We start from the raw sequence: 12860 nt of genomic DNA on the forward strand, positions 1-12860 counted from the left end.
TTGTAGGTGCCTATCAATTGGACAAGGGCAATCAAATTATAGTACGTGAATGTAACAGAGTATTTGCCGTTTTTTGTTTAGTCATTTTTCAGTTGTATCTGACTTTTTGTGACCCCATTTGGAGTTTTCTTGGCAAAGAGTGGTTTGCCATTTCTTTCTCCAGTTCATTTTATAGATGAATAACTGAGGCAAATGACGTTAAGTGACTTGCCCAGGGTCTCACAGCTAGTTAATTTCTGAAGTCAGATTTGAACTCAGGAAATGGAGTTGTCCTGACTCCAGGACCAGCATTTTAGTCACTCTGCCACCTAACTGTCCAATAGAATATCACTGTACCATAAGATATGGCAAATGGGAAGTATTCAGATGAACACAAGAACAGTTAAATGAACTGATGCAAGGTGGATTAAATAGAACCTAGAAAACAATATACATAGTGACTACAACAATGTAAATAGAAAGAATAATGTAACAAAACTAAATGCTTAATAACTATAATAACAAAGCTTGACCCTGAATAAGAGTAGAGAAAATAAACTTCCTTCCAATCATCACGAAGTTGAAGTCCTATGCTTTCATAGTCAATAAATTATTTTTTTTCTTTTTAAGTCTTTGTTACAAGGGAAGGCAAAATTGGCAAGGAGAGAGGGAAGGTCTAATGTCTGGAAATGAATGTGATATAAAGTCAAAGGCATCAATTTTTAAAATAATGTTTTACTCTAGTATTTTATTTTCTTAATTACATGTAAAGATGATTTTTGACATTCATTTTTTTATTTTGAATTCCAAATTTTCACCTTCCCTCCCTCACCTCTTTCTTCCCTAATATGCTAAGCAGTTTGATACAGGTTATATCTCTGCATATCATGTAAAATATATTTCCATATTAGTTGTGTTGTGAAGGAAGAAACAGACCAAAAGAAAACAAACATGAAAAAATAAAGTGAAAAATAGCATGCTTCAATCTGCATTTAAACTCCATCAATTCTTTTTCTGTGGTAGTAAATAGCATTTTCCATCATGAGTCCTTTGGAACTTGCTGAGAGTAGCTAAGTCATTCACGGTTAATCATTGTACAATATTGCTGTTACTCTATACGGTGTTGTCCTGATTCTGCTCACTTCACTTTGTATTAGTTCATGTAAGTTTTTCCAGGTTGAAATAAATTTTAGGTGGAGGAGAGAAGAACATAGTATATTGGGAGTGAGGACATACTATTAACATTCTCTTTTGATTCACTAGCTCAAAATGTAGTCAGATTTTTCTCTCTCTTCCTCCCCCCCACCGTGTTAATAAGAATAATTTCAATTTCCATCCCATTTGTAGCAGTTATCAATGCAATTTTTCTTACAATCACGCTGTGAAATGGATAGTGTATATATATTATCTCCATTTTGCAGATCAAAGAATCATAGAAATTCATATCTGAAAGGAATCTCAAAGGTTGTCTAGTCCAAACTGCACCTTGCCAATAATTTCTTCTACAATAAATCCCCCACATTTTATACATGAATTATTGCTTGGCTTTACACCCACCATTCAGTACTTGGGAAATTGATTATTTGAACTCAAATATAAAATTTTGCATTTCTTCTTGTTCTGTCTGGTTTGACTCGACCCATCATTTTAATAACTGGTTGGAACACTTTTGTACCCTGATTCTTTCATGCTTTTTGTTATTTCCCTTCTAACTTCATGAAATTTGAAAATTTGACAAGAATGACATCTCAGGTTTCATCCAAGTCATTAGCAACAGTGTTGAAAAGCAAAGAGCCAAAGACAGGTCTCTGGAACACTCTTGGAAGCCTCTGTCCAACTGGATATTAACTCATTAATGACTATTTTAATACTCTACTCCTAGGCTTCTCTTTCTCCTTTATGAAACCTGGTACAAGCTGGCCACATAGTACTCTGTAGATACTTGGGTATTGTAACTTAGTTTAAAAAGTAATAGACTCTTGGATCAAATACCTCTTCTGATGATTGTGGATAACCCAAGGCAAGTTATTTAAACTCTGTACTGTGGAGAGGCAGATTTTAGCTCAATCTAAGGTGGGAAAGGGCAGCTAGGTGGCAGAGAGGTAGAACATTCTGCCTGGAGTCAGGAAGTCCTGAGTTCAAATCCAGCCTCAGATGCTTCCCAGCTGTGTGACCCTGTGCAAGTCACTTAACCCTATTTGCCTCACTTTTCTCATCTATAAAATTATCTGGAGAAGCAAATGGCAAACCACTCTAGTATCTCTGCCAAGAAGAACCCAAATGGGGTCATAAAGAGTTAGACATGTATAAACCACTAAGCAAAATAGGTAAAAGTCCTAGTAACTAAATGTGTCCAAAAGTGTGATGTGCTGCTTCTAGAATGTCTTTCTTCAGGAGAATATAGCTTCTACATGACCATGTGTCAAGGCTGTTGGAGGAAAGTCTACTACTCTGGTAAGGTGGCCTCTGCCATCCTCTCTGGTTTTGAAATATGTGATCCTTGCTAGCCCACAATTTCCTCATCTATAGAATGGATTTAATACCCACCCTACTAGCTTTCTTCAGATAGCTGTCATGAGCACTAAATAAATTAATATTATTATTGTTTGATTGATAGGTGTGCAGCAGCCAGCTCTTTCTCTTCTCTGCCTGGTTTCCCTTCTGAGCAGCTTAGGCCAGGCCATAGTGTACATGAAAAAGAGTAATGTCAGCACGCATGTGCTTCTAAAGCTGTCTGTGCCAGCAGCCACACCTGGAAGGAGCAGTTGGACTGGTCTTCAAAGCCGGAGAATGTACTATTTCCTCCAACTCTGTATGGTATCCATTGACTGTTTCTCCTTCTTTTCTTATTTAGGGATACCACCGACCTCGTCATTACATTGCCACTCAAGGTAAGTGCATTCCTTACCTTCTTTAGGTAACCAAAAGGTCTATCAGATCAGAGCTCCATCTGAATGACTGTAGGAGAAAAGGGGGATGAGGGTTCACAAATTCTCATCTACCCACTCTGCCTAGTCATGCCTTTCTTTGTATCATTCAGGAAAGGCCTCATGAAAAAGCCAGCCTAGGACTCAGAGAGGTATAAGTGAGAAGGAAGTGCATTCCAAGCATGGAGGTAACCTACGCAAAGCAACTATATATGGAACACCATGTGTGGGGAGCAGCGTGTAGGTCAGTTCTTTCACAATATAGGCATACAAAGGGCAGTAATGTATAACAAACCTACATAGGTAGGCTGGAACCAGTTTGTGAAGGGATTTAAATGCAAAGAGAAGTCCTGGAGGTTTTTGAGCAGAGGAGAATGTGGTCAGACATGATCATTGGCAGGTCACCATGACAGGTGTGTAAAGGATAGCTTAGATAGGAGACCAGATGTAGGGAAGTGAACACTATAATTAAGGTGAAAGGTGATGAGGGCCTGAACAAGGGGAGTGGCTGTGTGAGCAGACAGGACAAGACAGGTGCTAGAGATATTGTGGAAGTAGAATTTACAATACTCAGAAGTTTATCAGATACTGGGGATGAGAGTGAATGAGTAGTTGGAGATGTTAGAATGAGTAGGTTGACTCTGAGGTTGTGAATCTGTATGCCTTAAAAGCATGGTAGCACCTTCAATAGAAATGGGGAAGTTAGGAAGTACTGAAAGTTTTAGAAGAAAAATAATGGATTCTTTTTTATATGTGTGGAGTGAAAAATGGGATTTACACATGGCTTACATTTGGAAATGCCCCAAAACCAATTGATGATGTGAGCACAGAGCTCAAGAAAGAGGCTAAAGCTTCAATTAGAGACCTGCGAGTCACTTGTATAGAGGTCATTGGGATGAGGAATGATCAAGGTCCTATCATAGCAGTCCAGAGTATATTGAGTCCACCCTACTCTTCAGAAACACAAGTGATTTGGTGTAATGGAGAGAGCAGTGAACAAGGCATCAGAAGCCTTTAACTCTTGTACTTACCAATTACATGACCATGGGAGAATCATTTCACTCTCTGGGCTATAGTTTCCTAAACTGTAAAATGAAAAAGTTAGATGAGATGTTCTCTAAGGTTCCAACCTTCTGTGATCTACAGGGAAGGTTGTTGCAGAAATGCCCTCAACTGCAAACACAATAAATAGGGAATGTCTCTTCCTATGTGTTTTACCATTATCATATGCAACTCTTAAAACTCTTTAAGCCTTGGGTCATGATGGGGTGCAAAACTTCACCACCATTCAGAGCATGGCCATCAACTTTTAGAGTGTATGGGAGTTACGTCAATTGTAAAAGTGGAAGAGGGTAGGGGAAATTACTATGAACTGACTTTGTGGCAGAAATTGGACAGCAGGATCTCCGAACACCATAAATTCAACATGATCTATGTAGGTTATTGTGGTGATGGGGAATGGGAAGCTGATGGGAAGTCTGACAGAAGTATTTCAGATAAAGGACGATATACAAAGAATAGTGTTGAATGTGAAGAGTGTGGCATAAAAAGGGGATACTTATTGTTGACACACCAAATCTGTGCCTCTAGGCTTAGCTTTCTTGAAGCGGGTCTTGTCCCATCCAACCTAAGAATGAGCTTAATATCCAGCAATATAATACTATGGAAATGTGCCTACATTATTGCAATAGCCTGGATCTTTAATCAAAAGAACTGAGCCAAAACTTGACTCTGTCATTTACTACTACTCAAATGACCTTGGTCAAATCATTTAACTTGTTTTGGCCTCAGTTTCCTCATCTATAAAATGAAGCAACAGGGCTGGATACCCATTAAGATTCCTTCTTGCTCTGAATCTGATTCAAGTTCTCTAAATTGGTTCAATTCTTTTATTCCTCTTTTCTGAACTACAGAACTACCTAAAACATGGGCAATTTAAGAGTGTGAAATAGAAATTGACACCTAAAAGAATAGAAACCAAAAACCAAAAACCTGGGAGTCATGAGCACAAGTAAAAGTGCAGTTTACTGAAAAAGGCCATGCACTAGGAAGCCTCAAGGCCTGGTCTCTCTCTACGCACTGTCACAAACTAGTGCTGCTTCTCTGGCTTTCATTCATTTCCCTCCTCTTTACAAACAAAAAGATTTGTCTAAATCAAAGGTCTTGTAAGTAGAGGCTGCACTTCCCATCCTCCACTGTGGCTTGACTCCAGGGATTATGTGGTCAACCAGTCAGAGAGATAGGAAGCCTGTAATGGGCAATGGAAGAATTTGCCTCCAACACAACCACATTTATTTCACTTCCAACATGCCATCACCCAGCTCACTTTGTCAGATTTACAAATTACTAATTTCCCCCCTTATAAGTATGAGCTGCTTAGGTCAGATGTAATTAAATCTCTACCAATATACCATCACAGCAGCTGTGACAGAATCAATTGGGAAAATCCTCCCCCTATTCTATTCCTTTTAATTTTGGAAGAATCAATCAACAAGCATTTACTCAGTGTCTCTTATGGGCTGGGCACAGTACTATAAAACTTTGGGGACTCAAAGGAAAAAGAAACAACAGTCTCTACTCTCAAGGAGCTCACGGTCTAATGGGGGAGACCATATGCAAACAACTATGTATTAACAAGATAAATACAGGATAAATTGGAAATCATTAAAAGAGGTAAGGCATGAGCATTAAGGGAAATTGGGAAAGGCTTCTTGTAGCAAGTAGGATTCTAGCTGGGTCTTGAAGGAAGCTGAGGAGGCCAGGAGATGGAGACAAGGAGGAAGAGAATTCTGAACAGGGAGGACAACCTATGAAAATCCATAGAATCAAAAGATGGAGTGTCTTATATGAGGAACAGGAAATAAACGAGTAACACTGGATGTGGGAGACAGTAAAAGGTGTAAGAAGACTAAAAAGGTAGAATGTGGTTAGGTAATAAGGTCTTTTAATGTCAAACAGGACTTTGCATCGGATCCTAGAGGCAGTAGGAAGCCACTGGAGTTCATCAAGAGGGAGTAGGGAGGTAATACGGTCACACTTGAGCTTTAGGAAAATCAATTAGCTGAGTAGAGGATGAACTCGAATGGGGAGAGACTACAGATTTGAAGACAAATCTTCAGGCTATTAAAATAGTTTAGGCATGAGGTAGTGGGGGTGTAGACCATGTGCAGTAGTGTCATAAGAGAAAAGGAAATATATATCAGAGATGTTACAAAGGTAGAATCAACAAGACCTGGCAAGAGACTGAATATGGAGGATGAAAGAGAAGAAATTGAGAACGATACCTCTAGCAGAGCCAGAGCCAAGATGGTAGAGAAAAGGTAGGAAGTTGCCTGAGCTCTCCACAATTTCCCTTGAAATCACTTTAAATCATGCCTCAAAATAAATTCTAGAGTGATGAGACCCCAAAAGGACAAGGTAAAACAATTTCCCATCCCAAGATAACTTACAAGGACTGCAGAAAATGTCTGTCTCACTTGGGTAAGTGGGGAGCACATCATAGGCTGTATCCAGGCAGGCCAGAGGGAGACTCTTAACCACAGCACACAGATCAGCAACCAAGGCCCCTCAGTCCTTACTCAATAGAACAGGCACAACAGGCCAGCTGTGGGGCTTCCAATTCCAAAGCAGCAGGCTAGTGGGCAGACCCAGAGACACCCTGAATATCTGGCTAGATTAGGCTGGGAGAAACCAATGCAACAGGTGAGCTGCCAATCCTGTAGCCCCCGATACAGAAAGCCAAAAACCAGCTCCCTGGCCCTTCACACAAGAAGCTGAGGACAGTACCCCCCTGTGCCTTAGGAGCAGAGCTCAACTTTAAGTCAAGACATAGGCTGGAAAATGAGCAAAAACAAACAAACAAAAAGCCCTGACCATCGGAAGCTACTATAGCAATAGAGAAGATGAAAATACAAACTCAGAAGAGGACAGCCGTGTCAAAATCCCTCAAAGAGAGATGTGAATTGATCTCAAGCCCAAAAAGCCCTTATGGGAGAGTTCAAAAAGGATTTTAAAAATCAAATGACAAAGATAGAAGAAAAATTGGGAAAAGATAAGAGTTATGCAAGAGATTCATGAAAAAGGAGTCAACTACTTAGAAAAAGAAACCAACTCCTTAAAAAGTAGAACTGGCCAAACAGAAAAGGAAGTACAAAAATTCAATGAAGAAAATAATTCCATTAAAATTGGGCAAGTGGAAACTAATGACTCCTGAGGCATCAAGGATCAATCAAACAAAATCAAAAGAATGAAAAAGTAGAAGAAAATGTAAAATACTTCATTAGAAAAACAACTGACCTGGAAAATAGAACCAGGAGAGATAATTAAAGAATTATTAGAACACCTGAAAGCCATGATAAAAAAAAAGAACCTGTACAGCATCTTTCAAAAAATCATTAAAGAACACTGCCTTGATATCCTAGAAATAGAGGGTAAAATAGTAATTGAAAGAATCTACCAATCACCTCCTGAAAGAGATCCCAAAATAAAAATTCCCAGGAACATTATAGTCAAATTCCAGAACTCTCAGGTGAAGGAGAAAATACTGAAAGCAGCCAGAAAGAAACAATTCAAATATCAAGGAGTCACAGTTAGGTTTACACAGGATTTAGCAGCTTCTATGTTAAAGGATCATAGGTACATGGAATATGAGAATGACACCTGGTGTGTGACTTTGACTCACTGGAAGAATGGTGGTATAATCAACAGTGTCAAAATATTTTGGAAATACCCTGTTTCCCAGAACAGGTTGTGTCCTAAGCTTGGCATAACAATAATCCTTTGTGCTTAGGATGATGTCACCCTCTAGCAAAGTGTATCGCTTGGACCAGCACCAGGTGTTCACTGAGGGCTTTATCTCCCCGTATTTCCCAGGGCCATCCATCATATATTCACAGTCCCTGTTCCTTGTCACTGACAGATACTGCACTCCTGTTCCTATCACAGAACTCTGGTTCTATGCCCCACAGTGTGGGCACTACTTCTAAGACTTGAGACAATGACTTCCCATGGAATCCAAAAATACCTGTATTGTCCCAAGAAATGCTAACCATGAAAACTATCTCAGGCTCTAAGAATGATTGTGTTGTGAGCCAACCCTTTTCCTGTATATAAGTGGCCCCAGCTTTATCAGCGGTGCGCCCTCCTTCGGGGGGGGGGGCGGGGCTTCCATATGCATACATCATTTTCCTCACTGAAATTAGTTAAAGTTCTGCTTTGTGTTCTGATTCTCCTGTCTCTAGACTGCTCTGTTTGGCTCTGGTCACCCACAGGTTAGAGGCTGGTTCTGGTCTGGTTAACAACAGTAATAGGAAAATTGTATTTTCTTTCCTCCCAAACCTACCTCTTTCCCAAAATTCCCTGTTATTATGGACGACGCCACCATTGTTTCAATAACCCAGGTGCACAACGTTGGTCTCATTTTCAACCCCTCCCTGTCCCTCACCCCAGGTGTTCACTCCATTGCCCAAACTCACTTCTACCTCCAGATATCACTCACTGTCCCCTCCTCTCCACTCACACAGGCCCCTACCCTGGTTCAGGTTCTCATGCCCTCGCACCTGGACTCTCTTAATGGCCTCCTAATGGGTCTAGGTTCTTTCCTCTCCAATCCATTCCACACAGCTGCCAAAGTGATTTTTTCTAAAGCACAGATCTGCTCATGTCACTCTAATACTCAGGAAACTCCTATGGCTCCTCATTGTCTCTAGAAACAATTGTTATTTTATCTTTATCTACTTTTTTAATTTCTATTTTTGCATAAATTTTATAATGCATACAAGTATAGTAGTGCGTGTATATAACTTAATTTTTTATTTTTTAATTTAATATCTTACTTCCCCCCCAATTACATGTAAAAACTATTTCAGCATTTGTTTTTTTTTTCATTTTTGAGTTCCAAATTCTCCTCTTCTTTTCTTCTCCAGCCTGCATTGAGAAAGCAAGCAATTTGATATAGGTTATGGCATGTATATAACTTTGTACAAACACTGGAGGTGCCAAAAATGTTTTGTTGATCAAAAGAGTTTGGAGACTACGATTCCAGCTGATCTCTAAGACCCCTTTGACATCCAACTTTACACAATTCTATGATTCTCTGATGGTCAAGTAGTATCCGAGGTCAACATAGCAATGAAGCAATATAGCTAGCAAATGTCAATAAGTCCCAGTTCCCCACAGGAATATTCTAGAGAGTACTTTGGGGGATCAGGTTCAAAACCCAAACACTCTGACAGGAAACAGGGGCAGCTTCAGCGTTGCTTAGTCAATTGTTTCATGGACTGCTTTGCACATGGGCACACAAGGACTGGGATCTGTGATTGCCATGCTGGTCACAGTTGTCAAGACAGCTGTGCGTATCAGAGCTGACAGGTTCCCCTGAGTCGAGGGCCTTCCCTAAGGTGGCCCAGGACTTTGGGGCAAATCATGCCATGCTTTTCTCCTCCTTCCCCAAAGGGCACACAGACATATCCTGCCTAGGAAAGTAAGAAGCTGCATGACATATTTGCACCAAGCCTATATAAAGTGCAATGAGTCAGGAAACCAGGAAAGAATTAGCAGATTTGTGGAGCACAGTAAGAAGACCAGAGTTTGGATCCTGGTTCTATTAACTTATTCTCTTTGTAAAATAAAAGTCATAGACCAAGATCTGGAAGGGACCTCTGGAAAAGTCCATCTAAGGAACCCCTTCATTTTACAAATGAGGAAACAGATGCAGAAGGGGTAGGTGACTTGCCTAATGCATAGCTAGAAAGCATCACAGGTAAGGTTGGAAGCCAGATCCTCTGACTCTAGTGCCCGTGCCCTTCCAACACCAAACTGTAATTGGTTCTGCCACTTCCTAGCCATGTGACCTTGCCACTCCAGCTACTTCACCTTTTGGGGAACAGCAACACTGTACAACCAACCTCACAGAGCTCTTTTTGAAACGAGAAAGGGTTTTGGAAATGTGTGCTATGAGATCAACTTACAGTGAAGGTCAAAGTTGCCTTGATAAAGGCTAAGGGATTTTTAGAAAAGGACAGCCCTAGGTATGTGTATAATAAAAATAGCTGACTTTTTTTCATGGCACTTAAATGTTTCCAAAACCTTTTACATACATCTTCTTGTTTGATCAGCACCGAAACACTGTGCTGAGAGGTATTATTATTATACCCATTTAATAAATGGGGAAACTGGGGTTTCAAGAGGTTAAATGAGTGGCTCAGGGCCACACAGTGTCTAAGGCGAAATTCAAAACCAGTACTGGAACAGATAGCATACTGGATTTGGAGGCAGGAAGACTTGAATTTGAATCTTATCTCAGATACTTCCTAGCTCTGTGACCTTGGACAAATCTCTTGACCTCTCTGGCTTATTTCCTCATTTGGAAGAAAAGGGAATTGGACTCGATACCCTGGAAGGTTCCTTCCAGCTCAAAAATCAATGATGTCATGGTGTGTGTAAATGCTGTTTTCCTGCCCCACATTGACCCCGTGCCTCAGAATGTAAGCTTCTTAAAGACTGGGGCTATTTTTGATTTGTGTTTTTGTGACCTCGGTGCCTAGAGGACTGTTTGGTACGTATTGACAAATGTTCATTGAATGACTAAAAAGACAATTTGCTGTACTATAGGGATAGCTCCAACTGTAACTTTAGAACTAGATGCCTCACAGTCTCCTATAATGGATACACAAAATGAGAAATGAATCTCCAGTGACTTTCTCAGTCTGTCCCTGCAAGTTATCAGTGAAGCCCAGTCAGGCATCCAACCCTCATATTTGGGCACACAGACCCTGAGCTTCATTATCATCTTTGTTTGCCTGGCTTTTCCAATAGCCCTTAGTCCCCTGTACTACCTTAAGTGACACTGTGAACAAGGGGCCAACTGATACCTTGTACCTGGAGATCCTAAGGCTTTCATGTTTTTTCTTCCTTGGTAGGTCCAATGCAGGAAACTGTCAAGGACTTTTGGAGGATGATTTGGCAGGAGAATTCAGCCAGTGTCGTGATGGTGACAAATCTCGTGGAAGTGGGAAGGGTAAGCTGTTCAGATAATGATTTCTCCAGTGGCCACGAAAAGCTAAGGCAAAGTAAAACTCCATTCTTGGTCTCCATCTTCTTCATGAACAGAGTTAGCTGCCTTTAGAGGGATAGAATAAAAAGTGGGTCTTACAGAAAATATACCTATATAAGATGTGAAGCCCTGCCCCTGTACCACTGGGACCCCAGGATACTCACCTGTTAGGGTCTGATATCCTTTCTCCTCCAAGGTCCTAATATTCATCCCTCTAGGTCTTTGCCTTCTTCACCCCATCATTTTACCTTTATATCCTCAATCATTTTTTTTTTCTACTTTCCACACTTAACTTTTTTAGTACTGCTGTGATAGCACTTACCTTGCTTAAGCTGACTGGAGTTTCACACTGCTCCATTCCCTCTAGGCACTAGAGTAAACTTAGCCATGCCCCAGCATGGTGGCTGCCCAACCAAGGCATTGACATCCTCCTGTATTTGAATGGATCCACTATCTCCTTATCCTCTATGTTGAAGGCCTTCTTCTGACTCTTTTACTCTGACCCGGTGCTTATAAAGCCCTCTAGTTTTCTTGTGCATTTTCTTTCATTCTCTTCCTCCTTTTTCAGCCTTTCATGTCTTTAAATCTATGTTACACCATTTCTGACACACAAATCATGGCAGGCACTAAGGTCAGCTAGGTAGAGTTAGCTTGAAATCCCCATTAAGTCCTACATGTATTTATTTTTTAAAAAATGAAAGCTCGTGATAAGGTTTGTTCTTCTCTTCTCAAGCTGAGTTCTACCCTTCCTATTTTCTGTCCTCTCTCCTTTTGCTGCAGGTAAAGTGTGTTAGGTATTGGCCAGATGACACAGAAGTTTATGGAGATATTAAAGTCACATTAATTGAAACAGAGCCGCTGGCTGAGTATGTCATACGCACATTTACTGTTCAAAAGGTAAGCTTATCCTTTGGATGCTAATCATGAAGCCTCATTTGGGAAATGAGAAAACTTGCCAAAATATAAGAGGAGGGAGAAATGTATAATTTTTAGCTATGGAGACCAGCTTGACCACAACCTCCCCCCTCCCCATCTATTTCTTTTCACTCCTCTACATGGATCTGAGGAAGACCAGTTTGCTGATATGTGCTGTATATGTGTGTTGATAAAGCTCTGTATAACTTCAGCTTATCTTTGCAATGAGCTTCATCTATACTGACTGGCTTTAGTATTTGGACTTGAAAATGTATCTGGCCTGAGTTAGGGGGATGGGCCAATATGAACTGTGAAGAAGATAGTGGTAATTGGGGAAAAGGTGGTCAATCTCTTCTAAGAAGGGAGAATGTTTCAGAGACAGACAGACAGAGAGACAGAGACAGAGGCAGAGAGACAGACAGACAGACAGAGACAGAGAGAGACAGAGACAGACAGAGAGAGGGGGGGAGGGAGAGAGACAGGGGCAGGATCAAAGAGGAGGAAATGGAAAGATGGATGAAGGAATGAATAAAAAATATCTCTTGAGTGTTTACGTGTTGAGCATTGTGCTAGTGGCTGGGAATACAAAGGCAAGGCAATCCCTGCCCTCCAGTGGCCAACATTCCCATGGGGGAAATAACACACATCCATATATGTAGTTACCAGAAGAAAGTTTTGATTTCTTAGAATCAGAGAAATGCTGAGTGGAACAACAGAGCAGGTGATCTTATATGTTATCCAGAAATAATGGTAGTGATAATTTGATTACTGTTCTCAGAGTAATAGATAGAAGTGGGAGAAGCTGGCCTCCTGCAGGAGAGCAGATGGCAAGATATGTGGTGTGGACAGATGGAAAGTATGGCCTCTGCCTGGCCAGCTATACTGCGCTTAGGCTCACACTTGCTTACTCGCCAGTCAGAAGAGCTAAGCACCAAGGCGCAGAGCTCCAGAACTAAGTGTATTGGCTCCAGCAGGGAGCTGCAGGC

At 40.8% G+C, this 12860-nt stretch overlaps 1 protein-coding gene across 3 annotated transcripts in view; it reads left to right on the top strand.

The window, feature by feature from the left end:
- PTPRT (protein tyrosine phosphatase receptor type T) overlaps positions 1-12860 on the top strand; it is a 1346273-nt gene that overhangs the window by 1287139 nt on the left and 46274 nt on the right. For all 3 annotated transcript variants that reach the window (XM_069077714.1, XM_069077712.1, XM_069077713.1), the window contains 3 exons: positions 2834-2870; positions 10826-10923; positions 11740-11856. In XM_069077714.1, coding sequence (XP_068933815.1) covers positions 2834-2870; positions 10826-10923; positions 11740-11856 — 252 coding nt within the window. The remainder of the gene's footprint in view (positions 1-2833; positions 2871-10825; positions 10924-11739; positions 11857-12860) is intronic.

The sequence above is a fragment of the Petaurus breviceps genome, unplaced genomic scaffold, assembly GCF_028583685.1.
Source record: "Petaurus breviceps papuanus isolate PSGF00001 unplaced genomic scaffold, PetGlider_PUasm1.0 90994, whole genome shotgun sequence".
Lineage (NCBI taxonomy): Eukaryota > Metazoa > Chordata > Mammalia > Diprotodontia > Petauridae > Petaurus > Petaurus breviceps.